Here is a 23,712-nt window from a genome sequence, read left to right on the forward strand (position 1 = left end):
TGGGAGGTCAGGGGTTGTAACCTCTCCAGCATTCAAAAAACTATTCAAGTTTGCAGGCAATAAAAAGAAAACAAACAAACCTGTCATTTGTACCATGCTGTTTGTAGATTGCCAAGTAAAAGCTTCTTGGACCTGATGCAAATATAGTATCTAATGTAATGTACTCTAGTTAGTGCATAGATTGTACTGTGGGAACTGTGCTGGCAGCCAAGAAAAATTTATGAAAATCCTGATCTCTGAACTGCATAGATCAACTTGTAGTAAATTTCTTTTGGCTGCCAGTGTGTTTGACACAGTGCAGGAGATATATGCTGCTGGAAATGTGAACCAGTGGAGTTGTGAAAACCATCTCCTAAGGGAGCTCTATATCTTGAACCTTGCTCATGTCATATGCTATGGTTAGGTATAAAGGAAACCAAACATTTCAGATCAAAGGAAGCTCTGTAGTACAACATTAACATGACTTTAATTTCATAAAGCATAGTGCTCTTACTTAATTGATTATATATGTTTTCAAAAAGCACTTAGCAATATCTAATTTGATCTGTTAATCAAGCAGTGTGACTTTGCAGTTGTTGCATGCTTATTTTCTAGTTCTGTTCTCGGAGAAATATGTAAAAGATTAATATTTTATGTGAATTCTTATTGTATTATTCTTGTGTATATACTTGTAAACAGAGAGTTGCAAACATGGGTTCAGATGAAAGATTATCCCGTGAAATATCCTGTCTTCACTTAATGGCTATTAACTGATACCTAAGGAAGAGAATAAGACCAGGGCAAACATATGACAACAAAACCCCAGCATATTCCCTCTTAGCTTTCAATAATCTGTGTCTCATTGAATTTCTGAGGCACAAGCCATATTTTTGTGTTTAATAGCCTATGAGGGATTTCCTTTCATGAATTGGTGTAATCTCTTTTTCAACTCATCTAAGCATTTGGTATCCACAACATCCTATGACAATATGTCCTATAGTTTAAGCAGATGTGAAATATTGCTTCTTTCTGAATTTTGAACCTGACATGGACAAATTCATTTTAGGCAGACAGATGCTCATTTTCTAAGGAATTAATCTGCGAATAATTCTATCTATTCAATTCATATTTTATGGACCTCTGTCATTTATTGTTTCCAAGATAAAAAGTCTGAACTTGTTGAGTTACATCTTTGTTCAAATGTAGTTGTAAAGTTAAGGAAGCACAACTTCTATTTTAAATTGAAACTCTTTGAGTGCATTATTATGAAAGATGGTAAAAAGCAACTCCTGCATTTATAACATTACATGATTATGACGGTGTCAGGATAACATTTAGAAGACTTTGCAAGTCACAGGCAAATGGAATATCAGTTAATTCTCTTAATTTCACTATTTCCCCTGATATCCAGTTAAATTCAGGAGTCAATTAAGGCCAATAATGCATCCTGTCACTAAAATGCAAGTCTCTCAGTATTTAAAAAGCAAACCAGTCTTTCCCTGTCATTAAGTGCATGTTGTGCTGATAGAATTAAACAGGGTCATCTGTCCTCAAAATTCCCAAACCTTCCACAGATTATTCTTGCTTGGTTTGCAGGTACCCAACTGTCCCATATCCAGTCACTCCAAGATCTTACCTAAAGTGGTAATTCTTAGATATTCAGTGTCTGATGCATAAGCATAAAATGTATCCTTGAAAATATTATCACTGTATGCAAAACTGCACTTGAAAATAAAAAAAACCACTTTCAGTTATTGAAGAGACAGGACATTATTTAAAAACAAAAAAAAAATGGCCCTGGCTAATGATGAGAACATAGGACTATGCAAATAGAAGAGGATCTGTCTGCTGGACTGCATCTACTGGCTGAAAGCAGCTGATGGAAAATGTTAACTGTTGGCAACATAATGACCTCATTTTTATGGGGTTTTTTAGTTGTTTTTTTTTGCTTTTGCACCCTCTTGGCTTTGAGGAAAGCACTTCATTTGCATGTCATTGAAAAGCAAATCTGTTAAACACTGGCTGTCAGTGAAAGCAGTCTTGTGGATGAATCTAGCCCCATGTTCTAGAAGCGTGTTTAACTCGATGCTTTTCACACATCCTAGAACGCAATATCATGTTCTCAGTGTCCTTCTTGTGCTAAAATTGCCACATGCCCTATTATGCAAACTGAAAGAGAGGCTGAGGAATATGTCAGGAGGATTGACTTTGCAATGTTCTTTATTAAAACACTTGAAATGTAGACAATGGACATGTTACATTTTGCTTTTTGTGTCTATAGAAGCAAGGTGATATTTACACTATCACTCAATTGACAGTGAGATGGTCATGATGCAGGATGCAAACCAAAAAGGCAGCATAACCTAAGCCACTAAATTGCATATTGCTTCCATCACGGTGTAGGTAAACACAGATCGTTGCAAGCCTTTGCAGAATATTTAGGGAAGTTGCAAACTCAGCTATTCATTGAAACTGCAACTGGAGGTTATTTCCCACATACCAAGGCCAGAAGAACAAACTGCTTGTTTTTGCCATCTGCCTCAGTTTGCAATCAGCTGGCCGATCTTAAACTGCTAATGAAAAGTGTTAAAGCCGATCTGGCTGACTTTGCATGGAAATAAATGAGGAAAGTTCACATTGTCTGTTACATCAACTTTGCTGCCAAGGAAACATCTAGCTAAAAGGCAACATGGGTCCTTGTAGACAGTTTTGGCAGCATTTGCACCTACATTCACTGAAAGAGAACTGCCTTTTTTTTTTTTAGAAATGTGTTTGTCTCAACTGTTCATGCAACAATGTAGTCAAGTTTATCTCACAAAATGGATTCATTTAATCAGACCTTCATATTAGTCTATTAGGAGAACTGAGTTTACGTGGGAAAATTGAGTTGAAAAATATTTGTTAAAGTGATTAATAAGTTGAAAGAAACAATGCTGAAGGTTTTGTCTTTATTTTCTCTTAATTTTTCTTTCTTATTTTCCCCCTGCGTTATGCTAGAAAAGAGCATTGGGAAGCCATTTTTGCTTAGGCAAATAGATTTATTTTGAGTGAGTCCATACATAAAATATGGGCCAGCCCCTTCAGGATTGTTTCTACAACCCCACAATCCCTCATACATGGGGAATGACAAAGTAAAAAGGGTAACACTATACACGCAACAAATAAATTAATATACCTAGCTCCTCCTTTAATCTTTCCTCCTTTAGAAAGGAGCTTGTCAGATTTTGAGTGCTGAATCTGAGAGAGCTTCATGCAATTCTTATACATGCCAGAAAGTTATAGAGAAGGGGGGAAAAGAGGAGAGCAATAAACATGTTCCAGTGCTTTTTCTTTCTTATCCTCTATGCATTTTTTTGTTTTCTCCATCAGCTTACAAAAAGGCAGTATTTCTGTAAAATGTATGATACCCAAATAATAGTATTTAAACTAATGGTAATAATAAAGAAACTGCCTTATGAGCTATGACATTTTACACCAGAGACTGAATTTCACTTTCTTGAAAGATTACTTGCTATGAAGAGCTTGTGAAAAGCCACATCTCAAATATTTTTGTTAAAAAATAAGAAAATAAAATCCCTTTATTACTGCAAACAAATTGAAAACTGTTCAGAACTAAAAAATCAGCTAATGGAATAATGACTTGAAATTATTTATTTTTCTTTTAAGTCTGATATTCTAGAAGTGAAAATTTATGAAAGAAAACTTGTCTATGAACCTCAAATTCTTCCTTTAAACAGAAAGTGGCATTTCTATCACTTCAGTTGAAAGCAAGCACCAGGCTTAGCACTCCAACTCTTATGTGATCCAGAGATCTTCATGTCTCTGTTTATTGCTGGGACCACTTAATGGAAACTTTTTCACCAAGACAGCAGATATAGGAAATACCAACGATGTTCAATAGAATATTATTACTGCACTGCCCCTGCCATTTTAGGGGCAAACAGAATCTCAAAAATTGTGTTTCCAATATGGATGTTGTCATGGTTTCCTGAGACAGTGAGACAAGAATTTTACAGTTATTACATATTTATTTATCTGTTAGGTAGAAATTTAGTGGACTGTTGTTGATGAAGTAGAAGAATGTCAGAAAACCCTAAAATAAAAGATAATACTATATTTGACTTGTAAGAGTAGTATAAGATTAACTAATGATTTTCTACAATATGTGTTCTCAAGACTAGAGAATAATTCTTCCCTTCAAAATGCCCAAACCAGATGTTCTTGAGGCCAAAATATTTTTAATCTATATTTAGGCTTCTTCCTAACTGAGTTTCAAACAGAGCTGAGCAGCTAACATCAATAGCTGGAAACACTGACAGCTAAAACATCAGGTTGGGGAAAAAGATGAAAGCAGAAAAAATTAAAAAGAACCAGGTAAATTAATGGGTTTTGCATATTTTTTTCTGTATTTTTTTCCTAGTGGACAGATTTAAGTTTCTTCCTCAAGTCTATGATGAATGCTTCCTGGTTTTGCATATATATCTCTTAAGTTCATATCCTATATTTCTATAATTAGTGTTTTGCCACTGACTTAAGTGAAAAGACCTAAGTCAAAAGCCAGAAGACTTGAGGGGGTGGAATTAATCTGCCCATATGTTGATGTTTATATCTGAGTTAATCTCATGGAGTCCCTTTAGAGTTAAAGGAGAGATATACTGCTTTCTCGGGTAAGGTTTGCATCCTGAAGTAGGTGTCTAAAATAAGCTAGGTGAATCATGTTCTGAAATACCTGTTTCTCATCTCTCACTGTGAAAGGTGCAGGTATAGGCATTTGTGTTACAGTGTTGTAAAGCTAGAAAACTTCCAGTAGTGATGCTGAATCATGCCATTTCAGATTAGAGGAAAACTGAAGTAAGAGGTGCTTCAAAATAACAATACTAACTGGGGTTAAAAGAAATCCATCTGAGCCACAGAAATGCTTGTTTTGGAAACAGTTCAGTATAGCCCTCAGTAAAAGGCAATTGCTGCTCTAAAAATGGTAATTCACAAATGGATTGCACCTCTGAATATGTGAATACATTTTTGGTAGTATGATAATATGTAAACATACTTTTAGTTTCTCATTTCTGAGAATCATGCATAGCTCCTTTCTTATCACGTAGTTTAGGAACTAATACAATGTAAGTAAGAGGAAATGGGATTCAGGATGCTGATGATACATTAGTGTCACGGAATCAAGCACAAGCAGCAAAAGTATTAAAGCCTGAGCCTGAACTTCAGGAAGAGTTAGCAACTAAAATACATATATTTATCAACAGTCAGTCCTTAAGCTGGTTTTTGTTTTTAGTGATGATTTCTGCTACTGGCAGGGCTGGCCACAGTGGCTGGCAGAGGTGCAGAGATAATGGTCCCAATGTGCCTGAGTGTGGGATGTGGCAGAGCAGCTGTGGAAGACTGTACCCACAGTAACTCTGACCTCAGCTACCTAATTTCCAGCAGGAAGCACAGGTCTGAAAGGCGTCAAACATGGAACCTCTAACATTGTCCCTTCTCCTTGCTGGAGCCAACTGCTTTCACCTCAGGCTGGCGTCCTGCTGAGGCCCTAACTCACAGAGGTGGAAGTGTGCCAGGATTGACTTCTGCCATGACTTACATTCTCATGGCCCGTCTCTCCTGCACTTTGGCAGAGGCAACAGACTCCTGCCTTCATCTTCCTCTCTAAGCAATTTCTTCCATCAACTTTCCTCTGCTGGGAGGCCCAGGATATGCATTAGCTGCCTGACCATCTTGACCTCTTCAGCACCTTTTGCCTTGCCCTCTACAATCTTTCATCCTGAAGGCTGCCCCTCCAGGTGGGTGCTGAGGCATCTCTATGTCAACAAATGCTAAGAGTCACTGGTGTCAAGCTGACAGTATTGTTCCAGTGCTAGAGAGACTCACATTGATTCCTCTAGCTGAAGGAAAATAAAGCTGCATGGGTATAGAATCATAGAACTTAGCAGCAGATTATCCAGTAGATCAGAGCATTTTATGTAAGTAAATTTTGATAAAGTACAACTAAAGTAGCAGATTTGTCTTTTTGCTACTCTTTCTCTATGTACATGATCCCCAGTTTGAAGTTGTCTCAATCTAAAATGTGGTGCACACTTGGATTATGTCTCCCTTTGAAGTCTGCAGATGTCTTAGAAAACACATCAGTTTTTCAGATCAGAGGACTTTAATGATTTTTTCTTCTAATCACTTTGCCAATTAGAATTCAAAATTCTCACTTCATTTTATCAGCAGTCCAGTGGAAAAAAAATCATCTCAACATTTTTTTTCTCAATATGAATTACACAAGCAAAATAACAGTGAAGAACTGTTCATATAAAAAAATCATATATATATATATATATATATATATATACACACCACTATGTCCCTTTCTCTTTGAAAAAAATTTTCAAAATCATATGTACGTGTTAAGTAGATACAATGATATGCTAATAATAATAACCTGGTTTTGATGGGTTTCATGTGAGTTAATACAATTCTCAGTAATTTAAGTGACATGGAGTAAAATATATTATGCAGAGAGCCAACAGAAGACTTAAACATAAATTAAATTCTGTGTGCATTCTATCGAATCTTGATGATCTATAGACCCTTTCAGATTTCTGAAAGGTGGTGACACGGGAACAGGCTGCCCAGAGAAGTTGTGAATGCTCCATCCCTGGAAGTGTTCAAGGCCAGGTTGGATGGAGCCCTGAGCAACCTGTCTAGTAGAAGGTGTCCCAGCCCACGGCAGGAGGGTTGGAAGTAGATTGTCTTTAGGGTCCCTTAAGGTCCCTTCCAACCTGAACCATTCTATGATTCTATGATTTCTGCCCCTTGACAGGTTACATCAATTGTGAATATTTGCAGTGTGACTTTAACCTTCTTCCTAGTATTTACAAATATTTCTCTATAAGTGGATACACAGGTCTTTAGAGCAAATGAAAGGAAAAATATCATCCATTCAAAACAAAAGAAGGTACGGTGTTAAAAAGCCAGCACTTCAGCTGAGTGGCTTAGAGACAAACCCTACATCTGTTTTTGTCAAAGCAAGGGTTTGATTTTTCAATGGCCTCATGGACAATTAAAGGTCTTTTACATTTATTCTCACCCAGACTGCCATTTAGGAGTGGTAGAAAGATGTATTATCCCTCCACATGACCTACCCACAAGGACAAGACCTCAGAGGATAACTGAGAATTGTGTGATAGGCATATACTCTTTTCATGCACATATCCAAATCTTCAATCCCAGCATGTGTTTATTCTCATAGCCTTCAAAAAGCAGTTTTAAATATTTCTCTAGCTTATTGTTTCCACTAAAAAATAAAAACAAAAGAAAGAGAAGACAGGGAAGAGTATAAATAGATAAGGCTGTTACAGTATTTGCAGCATTTATAATTGCATTGGACTACTGGAAAAATAGCATAAATATTATTTGGCAACAATGGTAATTGCCATTGTATTTTGAATCATTTTTACAGATGTGAGCTTACTGAGATAAATTAAGATCTTTTCTAGCAAAATTCCATTATAACTCAAATTAAGATAGTTATTATCTAAAGATGACCATGAAAACAACCAAAATGAAATTTTTCAGTCTGCTAATCAATATGACTAATAGAATGAAAATGCCATCTGAGAATAATATACAAATTCAGTAGTGGACCTGAGTGATGAAGAAGTTGTTCCTAGGAGCTAGAGTATCAACATGAATGTAGGGGTTTTTTTTTTTAGTTTGGTAGTTTCCCTGTCACAGCAGGGTTTCCTCAAAGCATGAAGTAAAGCCATAAGCATTATATTTGCAGAAGGAACACATACCATCATATTGATGCAAGCTCTCATGCCTTCTTTACCTCCCCTAGGATCATCTCTAGCCACTTCACTTCTCACCCTTTGGGGAAGTTGGTATTGATTCTCTAGTCAGAAAAGTTTGCAAAATTTTTTCAGTACTAGTGATTGAAACTGTGAGAAACAAAGTAGAAATATCCTTATATTCATACCTTTTATGGAAAGAAAATTAAAACCACATAAATTAATTCCACCCATAGCAAACCATTTACTAGAAAGTTATAGAATGTACTTTTTAACAGATCTAACTAATAAGGCAGAAATTCTTACCTTTTGCATGTCATTTGCATTTTAAAGTACAGGCTGATCTGTATTATAAATGAATGTGGGCTCCTGAATTCTTCTAAATTATGCCCAGAATATACAGAAACAGTAAAATACTTCCAGAAAGGACATACACACCTCTAAACTCCCAGGTCCTTGTCATATCTCATCAACAATCTGAGTCACCTGAAGACAGTCTTCTGTGTAAGAATATGTCCTTTTCAAATTTCAAGCAACCAAGTTTAGATCTCACACTATTAATCTTTTTATAATAGAATAGTATATGAAAATATACACATATGGTTGTAGGTATTCTCAATTGTACACAGAGTAGTTAGTACATACTTTGTATATAACAAACTCTCTGTACCTCCCTCTCTTTATGCATATATATATATATTTATACATATTACTAAGTCTTCTTGAAAAGATTTCATTGTGCCTGTTAGTATATGTAATAATAGAGTGAAAGACCTTTTTATGTCATTGTCTTTTGTCACAATGAAAAAGGCTAAAATTATGAATATATTATTGAAAACTCATGGTTTAAAATAGTGTGTAAAAATAGATACACTAAGTTCATATAGAAAATGGGTATACTCTGTATGATGCATTTTTATTTAAACACACAAAAAATTAGTTTAGCTCGTTGTTTGTCAAAGCTGCCTTGTCAATCTTTAAGCAAAACTTTCTTTCCAAACTAACCACCAAGTTACCAAATTTTAGTGCCAATGGCAGAAGTCTGAGGGAACGTCAGGCAACTGCATGTGATTTCTTAGACTGGAAAATATAGCACCTTTATTTGGGTAAGAGTATACCTATGATTTATATTTAGGTCCATACATACTCTCGGTGTAGCATATATATACATATATAGTGCTTATGTAAGTGCATACATAATGTATATACTTAGTTCCACTTTAGTGTAATAAGGTCAGAGAGAGAAAGAATCTTTTTTATGACTGACTGTTGAAATTGCATGTTCAAAATTCTGTGCTGTCTGGAAAGGATAATAATAACAGATACAATTTTTTTTTAACTTTCTGTATGCATTGGTTTGATGAGTCAAATGGGGGTACAAATAAACAGAAGAATGAGAATGCAAATTCTGAATACGTTGAACAGAAACTCATGAGTAGGTAGTGTGTGTGTAATATTTTTGATTAATTGTAAGTTTGCCTTTGAGCCACTGTCTTGATAATAGGACTGTAATAGAAGTCTTTCTTACACAGACTTACATTTCAGATTCCTATGGATTTAATTGGACAATATCTATCTACATCACATGAAAAATGAAGCGAAATAGTCTTTGGAAGAGTGTATGTGTATAAAACATTTTTGCAGTTTTAGAGTTTGTAATTTGAAATTCAGTTTCTAGATTTTTTTTGTTTTTCTCTGGATGTCACATGTTAAGTGAGTAGGGTATTGCTTTTATAAATTGAACTCACATAGTATTTAGAATGGGAATTAATATCTTCAGAACTAGGTTTTCTTAATAGCTTACTGTGGACAAACATACTAGCTTTGTTTATCTGTGGACATGAAAAATAGTACATATATTAGGTACAGGGAAAGACTTCCCGATACAGCATGCTCCACAGTGCTGGCTGTTGAATATTTGATATATTAATACATATTTATATTATGGAGTTTGGGCAGTGCTTGTAAAATCAGGCAGATTTAGTGCCTAAAATAGTTTGTGGCCTCAGAGAAAAGTGTCAGTATAAACATAGTAATTTTTTCTTAGTTCTTTACACATAGTATCTTTTTTCCCCTTGTGAAATCAAACTTGAGATAAAATAAGAAAAAAAAATCACAATCTTTTTGAGTTTACATGCATTCTAGTCCAAATCTCCATGTTAAAGGGGAATACAGGAACAGAGATACACAAATTTTGGAATTGTGAAATGTATTTTTCAGTATTTTTCTACTACTGTGTAGATAAATACAAGATGTAACTGAGGCTATCACAATGAATGTTCACCATTGTAAAGCCTTCGGTGGCAACTTTTACTTTAAAAGTCATCAGAGTCATATGAATTTTAACTGTGTTACTCACAACTTTTTAAAGTTTATGGTGGTGCTTCATTTTGCCAAGTGGTCTGAAATATGTGTTTCTACTCGGATAATGTATACTGAAATATAGAATCATTTAGGACTCAATGGTGGGGACTGAAAATGTAAAAAGTACGCAATGTCAATAGGATAGCAAAGCTAGCATGAGCCTGTATGAATGTTAACTTGCCTTTACACTCCTTCATCTTACTCTGAGCACTGGCCAAGGCAGTGAAGTTAGCCTTCAATCAGCTAGGCAGTCACAATACACTTCTGTGCAGTCCTGACAGAGAGAGTGAGCACTTAGGGTTGTCCAGCCCTCTCAGTACCTTGTTACAGAAACAGAGAGATGCTTAGGGCAAGTCTGCTCCCTAAAGCAAAGAGGGCCTGAGTAATTGTTGCCTAATTGGAGAAATCTAATTGTATGCAAGGAAAGAAAGATGGAAACTAAGTAATAAGGTCCTACCTTCACTGGACTCAGACAGCACATCTTGAGCTGGTTTAAACCTCAGTTTCAATGCACTAAGTTATTTGGGTCACTTTAAATTGAGGATGCCCTGAAGACAATCATGACTCCTGATGGAAATTGTTATGAATAATGGGGCTATTTGACTACAAGTAGAAAATATGTTGCCTGTTAAATCATTGTCACCCCAGGCAAGAATATTGTTCTCCCAGTTCTTCCCTGTGACCTTCTCCCTTCCCCCATATTCGTTTGCTCAAAGGCTGCTCTGCTTTTGCCTCACTTAATAGCTCCCCTGATGGCTGCAACTTGCATTGCATGAGGTGGAAATAAATACTAAACCCAGTGAGGAAATTTTTACATAATTCCCCTATCCAGAAGACAATAGAGAAAGACATGATAAGAAACAGCCAGCCTGTGCATAATATCTATTGTCTGACATGGTCCCACTGTCATTTAGAAGAACTAGTCTAAAAGCGGTCTACTATATGCTCATTATCTGTAATCCTGAAAGGAAGATAGGCCAGTATCTGAAAGTGCTTTTGTTTATTTCCCTGTTACTACATACTTCACCTTTCAAGGTCAAAATGGACCAAAATATAGAAATTCCTGGAGATCTGTATGGGGACTCAATAAGGACTGATAAGTGAAGGATGTATTGATTCTTCCTGCATTGCATAACTGGCACAAATAGAAGCAGTAGATGCTTCCAAGATTGTTTATTAACCACGGTTTCTTGAAATTTTAGGAAGTATAACAAGTTAACTTCACAGACCTCCTGCCTCAAATAGTAGAGGTTCAATAGCACATGTAAAACACTCTTTGGTCTACTGATACTAACAAGTCTAATAATAGTGGTAGAATAAATACTATTAATTCAGAATTATTTAAAAATTGTTCAGTAAATACTGTGGCCAACTTCTTAGTGCAATTTTTTAATATAGGACTTAGACTAGTTAATATTCTTAATTATTATGTAGGAAACATGAGTCTAGGAGGGAAATCTGCCTTTCAGAAGGTCTGAAAAGCAAAAGAAGGTTACTTCCTAAATCATAGAATCATAGAATCGATTGGGCTGGAAAAGACCTCCAAGATCATCAAGTCCAACCCTTGGTCCAACTCCAGTCCCTTTACCAGATCATGGCACTCAGTGCCATGTCCAATCTCAGTTTAAAAATCTCCAGGGATGGTGAATCCACCACCTCTCTGGGCAGGCCATTCCAATACCTGATTACTCTCTCTGTAAAAAATTTTTTTCTGATATCCAACTTAAATTTCCCCTGGCAGAGCTTGAGCCCATGCCCCCTTGTCCTATTGCTGACTGCCTGGGAGAAGAGACCAACCCCCAGCTGGCTAGAACTGCACTTCAGGTAGTTCTAGACAGTGATGAGGTCACCTCTAAGCCTCCTCTTCTCCAGGCTAAACAACCCCAGCTCCCTCAGCCTCTCCCAATCGGACTTATGCTCCAGTCCCTTCACCAGCCTTGTTGCTCCTTTCTGGACCTGCTCCGGCATCTCAATATCTTTCCTGAACTGAGGGACCCAGAATTGAACACAATACTCAAGGTATGGCCTCACCAATGCAGAGTACAGGGGAAGGATCACTGCCCTGGTCCTGCCAGCCACGCTATTTTTGATACAGGACAGGATTCCATTGGCCTTCTTGGCCCCCTGGGCACACTGTTGACTCATGTTGAGCTTCCTGTCAATTAGTACCCCAAGGTCCTTTTCCGCCTGGCTTCTCTCCAGCCACTCTGTGCCCAGCCTGTAGCGCTGCAGGGGGTTGATGTGGCCAAAGTGCAGGACCCGGCACTTGGCCTTATTGAACTTCATCCCATTGGAATCAGCCCATCTCTCAAGTCTATCCAGATCCCTCTGCAGAGCCCTCCTGCCTTCCAGCAGACTAAGACTTCCTTTTTCTATTCTTTTTTTCTAAAGATTAAATGTAATAAAATAACCAAGCCGTCCGTCTTCCCCTCCAGCTGGCCTTTCGGCACACTGGTTTAGCCCATCCCTGTGCACTCAAAATTTCCTGCTTGAAACATGTCCATTCCTCCTGGACCCCCTTGTTTTTAAGGGTTGTTTCCCAGGATATGCTCTGAATTAGTCTTTTGAATAGGCCAAAATCTGCCCTCTGGAAGTCCAGTGCAGAGGTTTTAACGATGGCTCTCCTTGCATCTCTGAGTATTGAAAATTCTATTTGAGTTAATACCAGGGGAAGAAATTTTGCATTCTAATAAACCTAATTTAGAACTCTAACTTTCATAAAATGCAGAAGAGAATTGAAAAATAATATGAGACATGTTGTCATATTACAATAGTTACACTACATGTTCTTCTTTTGTGTCTTTTCAACTTAAGTCTATGATTTTTTAAAATAACATTACTTATTCCATAATGAGTGCAGAATGAAAATCTTAACAAAGTTCTTCCTGTGCATCACTTCCAATGCTGAGGTTAGCTGCAAAGCTGTGGATTATTCCAATGAGATGACATCAAATCATTTTTGTCTGCATATAGAAGGGCAGATTCAGATGTCAAGACCATTCATCACCAGGGTAGTCAAACTCATCAAACCTAGTGCAACAGCACATTGAGAAGAACTGCATCTAAGAAAAAATTGTCAGGAAACACTTCATCTAGAAACGACATAATTATAAATGATAGGATAAACTTCTCATTTCTAAAAGCACATTATGTCACATTAATTTTTGAAAGATGTGATTTTTCTGCAGAATTGCATTCAATACAATATCAAGAACATTTAATTTTCATATTTCCAAATTAAGAATCAGAAGGTATGAAAAGACTCTCTGAACTAAGCATCCAGTTGTACTTGTGCCTTTTTTCACGCTTTCCTTCAAACATTATTTTGCAAACATCAGCATTGCTGCATACATCATGAAAACATCTACTGACAAGTGTTTCTGCTTTCATATGTACTTGGGAGACAGTTTATTTATTTATGTTAACAAGAGGAAGGACTTGAAAAATTTAAATACTATCAGCTATGTACGCTACATTCTGTAACATATTTATTCAAATTTTTAACTAAATTCAACTACTTAATACTATTACTATTAATGCTATAATAGTAATTCCTGATCAAGTGCCAGCAGTGGAAAATAACTGTCTATCCCCAAAGAATTTACAAAATAGAGGGCAAGATTTAAGACTGAACATTTTTTAATATGTGACTACTAGGCCACAGTATAGGTCTTCCATTATTTATACTTCTCTTTCAATGAGAAACTGCCTACTATAGATGGCACCAGTTTTTCTTGGGTCCAACCATTGAAAAGTTAGATGGTTAGCATAAGATGCTAATTTAGAGTACTATTCCTGTCAATGGGACAGGACCACGCTTCTGGAGGATGGTTCCTCCTATTCCTAAGTGGTGAAAATGAGCAATATTCTGGATGTGACTCTTTCCAGCTGACCGGAACCTTTCTCCTTATGTAAAACATTTTCCCCTCATTTTGCAACAGGTTGACTGCAACAGAATCTATCTGTATGAAAGACTCATACAAAGATATGCAGAACTAGGTCTTAGATGAGTAAAAATTGACTAAATTAATACCACAGATGTCTGGCTCTGAAAACTTTTTAGAAATTTTAGAAAACAATCCCATTGGCTTTGATTTGTGTTTGTTTCACAGAGTGCCGTAATTCTACTGCCAAATCTTCCAATTATGTCTCATACCCTGTAATAAAAAATTTAAAGATGCTTTTTAAAAGGGAATAACAGAAAAGTTAAATTGGTCTATAACATGAATGTGTGTTCTTTGGTTTTTTGCTTTATTTTTTTACTTTACAAAAAATAAGAAGGTTCTAACACTTAAGCAAGCAACTACACAGAAATTACACAGCAAAATGCATAAGGGCATCCTATTTTGAGAAGAATAGAACACCCCCCATTTTTTCCTCAGTAGGATTCAGTTATGATGACTCAGAAATGGACAACAGCTACAAGTAATCAGCAGGGGCCTGATTACAAGTGTTGGAATGACTAAGTGCCCTGTGGGGTTTGTCCTAAATAGGTAGTCCTGTTTGTGAAGTTTACCACACAAAGCAAGGATATTTTCCTTTTGGAACTATGTCTTGAGGCAAGCGTTTTCAGTCAGGTTCACTGCAACATCACCTTAAAGCCAGAAATTGCACACAAGCTCAGACATGAGCTGTGACACTTGAACCCTATATTGACCATGTGCATCAGTTAAAAAAGTTTATGATATGTGTAAGAGCATCATATATTACAGAAATAATGGCTTCCTTGTTTAACCAAAAAAAAAAAAAAGGGACGGAGGGAACTGCCTTAGCGGACACATTTACGTTGCTCATCTATTAATTATTAAGCATTACCTTGTGAAATTCAAATTCAGTGAAAATGTCTTGCAAGTGCAGAGTCCTCCACATGTGTTATTTCTATTAGTATGTTTATGGTTTCAAAGGCCTTTTTTCCTTTTCTTCTCTTCACAGGAAATGATCTCTTTCTAGTTGCAGTGCATGAACTGGGCCATGCTCTGGGTTTGGAGCACTCTAATGATCCCACTGCAATCATGGCTCCATTTTACCAGTATATGGAAACTGACAACTTCAAACTACCTAATGATGATTTACAGGGAATCCAGAAGATATACGGTATGTCATGCCATACTCATTAGACAATGCAAGTGTTTCACTTTAAAATAACCTTGAGGTCCTGCTGTCCAAATCACCTTTCCAAAACAGTTTGTTAGTGTGGACTTCACCAGTTGTTATGCCAGAGTTCTTTTTTGTGAATAGATAATCCAGAGAGCTAATGCTCTGTATCCAGTACATATAATTTGAAATTGTCTTTGTTAATATTCCTCAATTAAATCTGTTTTGAATTCAATTTTGTACTCCCAATTTCTTCTGCTTAAAGGTTTTTCATGTTTACATTGAATATTGTCAGGGCAATTCCTTGTTCCTCTTTACTACTAGAAAGGACAACTATGATCATGTAAAATTGCGGTACTGTTAACTAGAACTCTGCAGCATCCTAAGTGTTTTATGTTAACAAGCTTTTTAAAATATCTAAAACCAAGCACAGATATATATTTCCATAAAGCATAAATAACAATTTCAAAATGATTGGCTGATCCAGTTTTGTTTGTTTGGGTTTTTTCCTGTGTGATTAGCTGGAAGGAAGGTTGTTTCTCATGACCTCATAGGTTGGGACTCTAGACAAGAATACTTTGCTGAAAACTAGCTGCTAAGCTCTAACATCTGTGGGCTATACATTAGGAGAAATGTGTTACCCCTGGGAAGTGATATCTGACATCACCACCAAAAGGGCATAAAACACCTCGATTTGGGGTTAAAAACTTTCCAACATGAGCTACTGCTACACTGATTCCTTTGCTCCCTTTAAAATCAAGTGGTGATCTGGAATCATATGCCTCAATAAAAATGTCACACCTATTAAAATAATTACTTTGGTCTGCAGTGTTCCTTGAAACACAGTTATTAACTGTAAATTATAAATGTCAGAAATCTTAAAATTGTGATTGTATGACAACCATTTGGCAAGTTTAATTTCCTTACAAAATCCAACTTGTTCTTTTAAAAGTATGAGTTTTTTGTAAAATTCTCAGAAATTCAAATGCCATTTATGCAGTTTTAGAGTTGCCTTACTATTCAAAGTATTTCTGAAGCTGGTAATCCAAACTGGTTTTATTTTTTAAAGATGATATGTATTATGTTTTTAAATTATTTGGAGAGACAAATAGAATGATCAAAATTAAAGTGTTCATCTTGTTTCAAGAAATCTTACTGGTTCAATCAAAACTTATCTTTTTATACATTAAAATATATATTTAAATGTTACTAAAATGTGTAGAAGGGGAAAGACATTTTCAGTACACTCATTTAAAGTCATTCAGTATGCTGAGTTATGATCAGCATCTATCTAGGATGGCCTTTTGACTTGCAGGTAGAGAATTTATGAATGGGATTCATATTTATTATGAAGTTATTCCACCTGTCATCAAACTCTGTATATCATGAGAGACAATATATTTGAAAGAAGAAAAATATTTTAGGACTGATCTACAGGGTTTTAGTTTTTCACTTCAGTTCTTTTTAATTCATTTATCATCAGAACAATTCCTTTAATTACCAGGTATCTAGCTTTGTAAGACTCACTGGGGAGGGGAAAAAAAAAAAAAGAAAAAATAGAATGTCTTGTTACTAAGGAAGATGACATTACTTGGTCTAAAAATTTGATCCATAAAAATATCAGGTATGGCTACTTATATACATATGTGAATTGATGAGTATAAATTAAAAATAAGAGTTGAAAAATCTATTGACTGATGATGATCTTATTAGGAAGAGGATTTTTGTCTTCATTTATTTATTCAAGTCACTAGTTCTGTCATACCAGTTCTTACTTGATAAATAATGCACTTTGAATTACTTCTCATCTGAAATGATGGTGGCCTAAGCATCCTTTGCAGATTTTATTGAAATGTTATTCCAATAAGGAAGATTCTGTATAGTGAAAAGTAATATTTTTCCTTGGTTTTGTTAGTCATCCTTTATACCCTTTATAACAAGTGCTTGACTGAACACTAGAACAGCTTCCCCAGGGAAGTGGTCACAACGTTGAGCCTGAATTAGTTCAAGAAGCATTTGGACAATGCTCTCAGGTACATGATGTGATTCTTGGGGTATCCTGAGCAAGGCCAGGACTTGGACTTAATGATTCTGATGGGTCTCTTCCAACTCAGGATATTCTATGATTGTATGAATTAATAATATAAAGGTATGTTATGTCACTTTTTCATTTCCTTTTCACTTTAGGGTTTGCACTGCTTACAGCTGGTTTTTGTTGTGTATTTTTCCTGTGAGTGGGCATGTATATTACATCCTGCTGTTGTATTTTTAAAGGTCCACCTGACAGGATTCCACCACCAACAAGACCTCTGCCAACTGTGCCCCCGCATCGTTCAGTCCCTCCAGTAGACCCACGAAAGAATGACAGGCAACCTAAACCTCCCCGGCCACCCATTGGTGGTGACAAACCTTCCTATCCCGGAGCCAAGCCTAACATCTGTGATGGGAACTTCAACACTCTGGCTATTCTTCGCCGGGAAATGTTTGTTTTCAAGGTAGGAGGATGTAGATTTTCAATGTTAGATCAAATGTCTACATTTCTCCTTTTTTTTTTTTAAAGAAAACTCTCATTCATCATGAACCTACTTTCCCAATCTGTTCACAGTTAGAAAGTTAAGAAAGAAATTAAAAAATAAACATGCACATGGCTTAAATGGCTATCAGAGTTCTGCTGTAATGTTCTATTTTAGGCAAATATCCATGTCAGCAGAAACTGTAATGCTTCAAAATGTAAGGGTAAATAATAAATGCTGTGTGTTATGGAGGGATAAAAGTGTAAATCAACTCATGAATAATAGGGATGGTTTTGTTGGGAATACAGCCACATGCTGACATGCAGTAGATACTGTGTCTTCAATACTTGTTTTGTTTTTTTAGGAAAGGTTGTTGTCACAACATTTTTATTGCAGATGTGTCCTTGTTTATTTCTGTTCATCTTCTCTCTCTGAGCTGAAAATGTGGCATATACAACAAATTGAAATAAACAAACAGAACTGAAAAGCAACCTTTTAATAGAAGCACTTTGCTAAGGCTCATGGACATCAAAAATATCTTTGGAGGATTGTCTGCAGCATGGTTTCCGGGAGGCAATGACTGTTGAAGACAAATTACAGAATCATTATTACTCAGTCTCTTAAACTGATTTGCGGACATTGTGCAAATATTCACAAACAGGCAACAAGATAATCTGGTTTTTTTTTAAATTAATAGTGTGTTAAATTTGCATAAGCAATAGAAAGTGTGGGATCTTTGTTTTGTAAATATATGATAGGATTCTTTTGAACTTCATTATTATAGGTAGAGAAGAAGGGTCTTTCATATGAATAGATAACACTTATGTCTTCAGGAATAGTGTAAGTACAAGGGAAGGGAAACGTATTTGTCCCAAAATATGAAACTCCCAGTTCAATGTTTTTTGTTGTCCTTTCTGATAGGACCTATGTCTCCCTTATGTGTTTTCTTTTTATATAACCTTTCTCACTATATAAATCTTATTACTGATACTATCTAGGCTTTCACTTTCTTTAGAATACCTATGAAAAATATGGACAAATAGCTTTACATAAATTCATTCAAAATTATTGAACTACCTTCACAACCCAATGGACAGGAAATATTTTTCCCATAAATAGATAAGGATTTTGCCAGCCTGGGGCTGGCAGCCCATTCCGTTTCATCAAACACTGGGAGGTTAAGGAAAAACCTAATTTTCTAACTTGACATTAAACAAGATATTAAAATACCTATTTCAATCTCATGTCATCCACCTCAAGAACAATAGGACATATTCTCATTTAGTTTAGACATAAATCAATAAATTGTGAAATGCTATTCCACTAAACCAAAATTTCCTGTCTAGCCAAGTCTGTGTTCCTGGATAAACAGATACACCACCATTACTAATCACTCTTACCTATTATGATTGAAAATACGAATTAAATTTTCTCAAAAAATGTTTTCTGCTTAGTGCTTTTACACTAAATATTTACTATACATTTTGTATGCCTTCCAGTGTGCAGACTGCATTTATGTTCTGAAATTTAAATTCCTATTGTGATCCATACTGATGGCCAGTAGCAAAATATTTAAAGATTTTATATGTAATGTCTGGTTCTCCAAAACAAAATTACTGCAATCATAAAAGCAATATGTTGGTAAAGGAAGTGATAAATCACCTTTGTCCAGGTTAATTTCTTTATGGTCTCACAGTTCCCCTTTTCTGGTAAGGATACCTTGGAACATGCCAAGGCACGACTTGGGGTGGTGTGCTAAGCAATGAAGTTTATATAAATGTACAAATCTTGACTTTGTGTCTTTGAATGCTTGAGTTAGCGAGACTTAACTCTCTTGTTTGTACATTAATTTACTCATGAAGATTCTTGTCTGCTACAGGACTTTCATTATGTGGGGTTTTTTGGGAAGAAGGTGTGATGTATAGAGAGGAGTATGCAAGGAGCAGAAAAGGGGAGGAGTTAGAAAAGTCATGAGTTGTTGGTAATTTTCAAGTTACCTTGAAGAATCCTGAGGGGGCTGGTTATAAGGAAAAGCTCAGCATTCCAGACTGTAGCAGAAATAGGACAGGAATTAATTCTCAGGAGGTATAACCAGGAACAGGGACTGAATACAGGGGACTCATCCAACAACTGAGGAAACAAAGCTGGAAATTCTGTGGTCTGTCACAACAACAAAAATCTCCCTTCAAACAAAACCAAAACACAAAAAAACCCCACCAAAAAACCATTTGCCATTGCCCCTTAATAGTAACATAAGGATAGGCTAGGAAGGAATGAGTGATGGACTGAGACCCAACTACAGAAAGGTGGAGAACAGGGGATTGATGACAGTGCTGTACCAGATAGAAACAATTAAAGAATTATTACCTTCACTGGAATAATTATTGCTGGATAGTTCCCAGAAGAGTTAAATGAGTAAAGTTGGAGGCTAATCAAATGAAATCCTTTCCTTTCTTTGTCTTCATCCAGAGGTCTGTAATTATTGTGTAGTGACAGATTTTACTGCTTTCTGAATGGCATGTATGCCATGTACCAATTTCAAATCAAAAATAGCCACTTTTTAATGTCCTGGGCAAGTCTCAAGCTCACAAGCTCAATTTGTTTAAATAATCCTTGAAACTGCTTGGGAACTTAGCCATGGAGTTAAAGAATGTGAGCACTTTTGAATAATTTAATTCTAATTTAAGCATAAAACTGAAGAATGATATCTAACAGTTTGAGATACACTGTGGGTTTTCATAGTAGATGACAAACAATATTAATATCAAGAACACTGTTTTGGCTGTTGAGATATTAGAAACACTTTCTAGGTTCAGTCAAATTGATGAGCTTTGACTATCTGACATTCTCAAATGTATATATCCAGAGTAAAACTGAATAACAGTAAACTTAAAGAGAAAATGGAATTCACACTTAGCTATCCCTTTTTACTGTTTTGTGGCCACTTTGCCAAAATAACAATCCTAGCAAGACTTGATAAAAATTGTAGGGTTATGGAAATGAAGAGGAACTGTTCTTGATCTAACAGAAACATTAAAGTAAAGCAATCAATTTATTAAGGATTCCCCCAAGATCGTGAAATAAAATTATAATTTTGCAGATAAACTGTTTTGAAAGAAATTATTAGATTTTAAGGAAAAGTAAATTATTTTACATCAAGTAATTACATATTACTGACATATAAATGCATTGTCCCAAAAGGACTTCTTCCTGAATCCCTTAAATTAGAAGCCCTTAAAATGTCCTTGCTAGCTACAAGGAGTCATGCATGCTATACAACAAAACTTTTAGTTTAAATCAATATACTGTAACTATTGGCTTCAATTGTCATCAGCTGATAAATGCTGCTGTTACTTAATGCATGCTTGAACTGGTATAAGGAACCATCAGGACAGAAAAATTTCTATGCCAAAATTCATGAGTGACAAGTTTTTATCTTTGGATAGCTTCTTAGCTTCTGTATGTATCCTGGATGTAATTGGTACTTAGCTGTCACACTCATTTCCCATCTTTTCTCCAGCTATTTTCTCCTTCTGTTTAGTTAGAACTCTCCTGGGACACAGAAAATGGCTGAAAATGGAGATTTAAAAAAAAAAGTCTTCCTTTTCTGGAAAAGTTATGCAGAGTGGTGTGACACTGTCTGCCTTTAAGGGAAAAACCTCTCTGCCATTGTGTAGAGCAGTATGTGGTATCCAACAATACCATCTTCTTAAAGTCTCCTGAGAGTACCTCCAGGGCTAGGGAATCATGAAAAGGAACTCCATTGTCTAAGGTTACCAGACAAGATCCATTACTGAAGAAGATTGCAGCATATATTTCCACTTTTTACTGTGTCCTGTGAAATTCACACTGTGTGTCTTGGCAACAGAATTACCCCTACCTCTGCTTCAGCAAATGGTGTGACTTCTGCTAATACCATTTTCCTTTAAGTTCTTTTCAGTTTCACAGATTTAAAAAAAAAAATCCTTAGTTTTCTTGAACACGTTACATCCGCAAGAATAAGCTCTAAATGTATGGATTTTGTCTTGCATAATCAGCAAGTTAGAGGGCGAAGTCACTGGCCTTTGTTTATATGACAAAGTATCACAAAAGAACATCTAATAGAAGTTGCACTGGTCCTTTCTTTGTTTAATGCTCAAACTTTGTGAAACAAATTAATGGATCCTATACAATCTCTAAGGGGCTTAGTATTCATGTTTGAAAAGTTAACTCACACCTTGAAGAACAGAACTTTTAACCACTGTTGTGTACTGGGGAGTTTGATGAAACGTTATTTAAGTATTAGAGAAAGAAGTTAGTCCATCACAAAAATAACATTTACAGCTCAGAGAAATGGCTTCTGAACATTACAGATGGTAGAATATGGAATCAATTTTAGGAAGGCCTTAATGGGCTGTGTTTCACTATTTTATAGTAATTTCTCCACAACTTGTGGAAATTTGTTTTCTGACTCTTCATCTGCTAAGAACCATTGTAAAAACATTTATGACACGCCAAACGAGCCAAGCCAATCAGGCTGTAATTACCCCTTGGCATTAGTTTAGACTGCAGTTGTTTTAATACATAACTGTCTAGATTCCATTTAATATCCCTCTCAGAACTGTGTATTTATATATGGTATGCTGTTAAAAACAAAAGGGAAAAACTCATCTTGTTTATGTGATAAACACAAAAGGAATTTTTCAAGCATTTTAGCATTGTCTATTTAATCATTACTAGTAGGTCTACTTAAAAATCTGTGAGACAGAGGGAAAATACTACTAATAAAAAGCAGAGACAAAGAAACAGCTATAGTGTGAGACTTGATTTCACCGTATTTGGAAACAGACTTTTTTTTTCAGAGCTCTCCTGGTCTGTGTAGCTGGTTTTTGTCACATGATACTGTGGGTGTCTGAGCTGTCAACTGCTGCCTAGGAAAGTTCAGCAGAGGATCCTGAAGAACTAGGCACTTTGCAATCTGAGAGGGAAAGCTGTTTCACTTCTCAGCTGTAAAAGATGGGGAACTATTGCTCAGAAGTAACTGAGTCTGCAGACAACAGAGTTCTTTCACCCTTCTTTTTATATCATGTTTGAAAGAACAATTTGGTGGAATTTGCCAATTTTGAACTTACCAGGGAGGAATTCAGGGTATCCATCCCTTCCAGATGTGTGAGACAGATTCTCTGCTGTCTTCTTCCCCTTGGTCAGCTTTCATAAGGAATCCATCACCCTCCTTCCTAAGTGTCAGGCTCTGGGCTGAAACACTCTGTTCAAAGACTGACTGTTCAAAAGACTGACTTGGTCCTATCTCTGTGAGACTCTCACCATCTCATGATGAGCCATTAATAGCCACAAGGTGCACTCCCTAACCCAGAGAGTACTCACAGATAAAAAGGAGTACTTACACTTCAAGGGACTTTGCAGAGGGTTGGACAGTCTGAATTTAACAAGAATACTGGAGTGAATTGTGTCAATTAATATACAAATGTAATGGTAGGCTTTGGGACAATGTTCTAAAGATTTGGGCAATTAAATGTGAACCTTAACAAATTCTTATTTCTGGTTCAGTTTTAATTTAATAAATACTGAAAAAAATGATACTAAATATTTGTAAATCATAGGCCACAATTCCCAGAATTAGTCATTTTTAGATGCATTTTAAAAAATAGAGTGGAGTTGGGAGAATCTGAAGATCTCTGTTACTCTCTTCATGCAAATGGATAGAGTGGGTCACATTTTTATATATTCTTAGGAAAGTACTTGTAACAATATTGAATAAACAAATTGAATTTTTACTTTTTCTTGCTCCCAAAAATAGTTCAAAGGATCTCCCAACAAATGATAGCATACTTATATGGTGTGACTTGTGCATTTAGAATTGTTCCTTTTCTCACTCATTGAATATAACTGTTCCTTTATTCCTCCCCATATATCAAGAGCTTGTTCTGAAATCTACTTGACCATTAAATTCATTGTGGTTTTGATCAGAACAAGTT

General features: G+C 36.0%; 1 protein-coding gene across 3 annotated transcripts in view; it reads left to right on the plus strand.

Moving 5' to 3' along the window:
• MMP16 (matrix metallopeptidase 16) overlaps positions 1–23,712 on the plus strand; it is a 176,269-nt gene that overhangs the window by 103,880 nt on the left and 48,677 nt on the right. For all 3 annotated transcript variants that reach the window (XM_071554216.1, XM_071554217.1, XM_071554218.1), the window contains 2 exons: positions 15,063–15,224; positions 17,499–17,719. In XM_071554216.1, the coding sequence (XP_071410317.1) occupies positions 15,063–15,224; positions 17,499–17,719 (383 nt within the window). The remainder of the gene's footprint in view (positions 1–15,062; positions 15,225–17,498; positions 17,720–23,712) is intronic.

This window comes from Pithys albifrons, chromosome 4 (assembly GCF_047495875.1).
Source record: "Pithys albifrons albifrons isolate INPA30051 chromosome 4, PitAlb_v1, whole genome shotgun sequence".
Classification (NCBI taxonomy): Eukaryota; Metazoa; Chordata; class Aves; order Passeriformes; family Thamnophilidae; genus Pithys; species Pithys albifrons.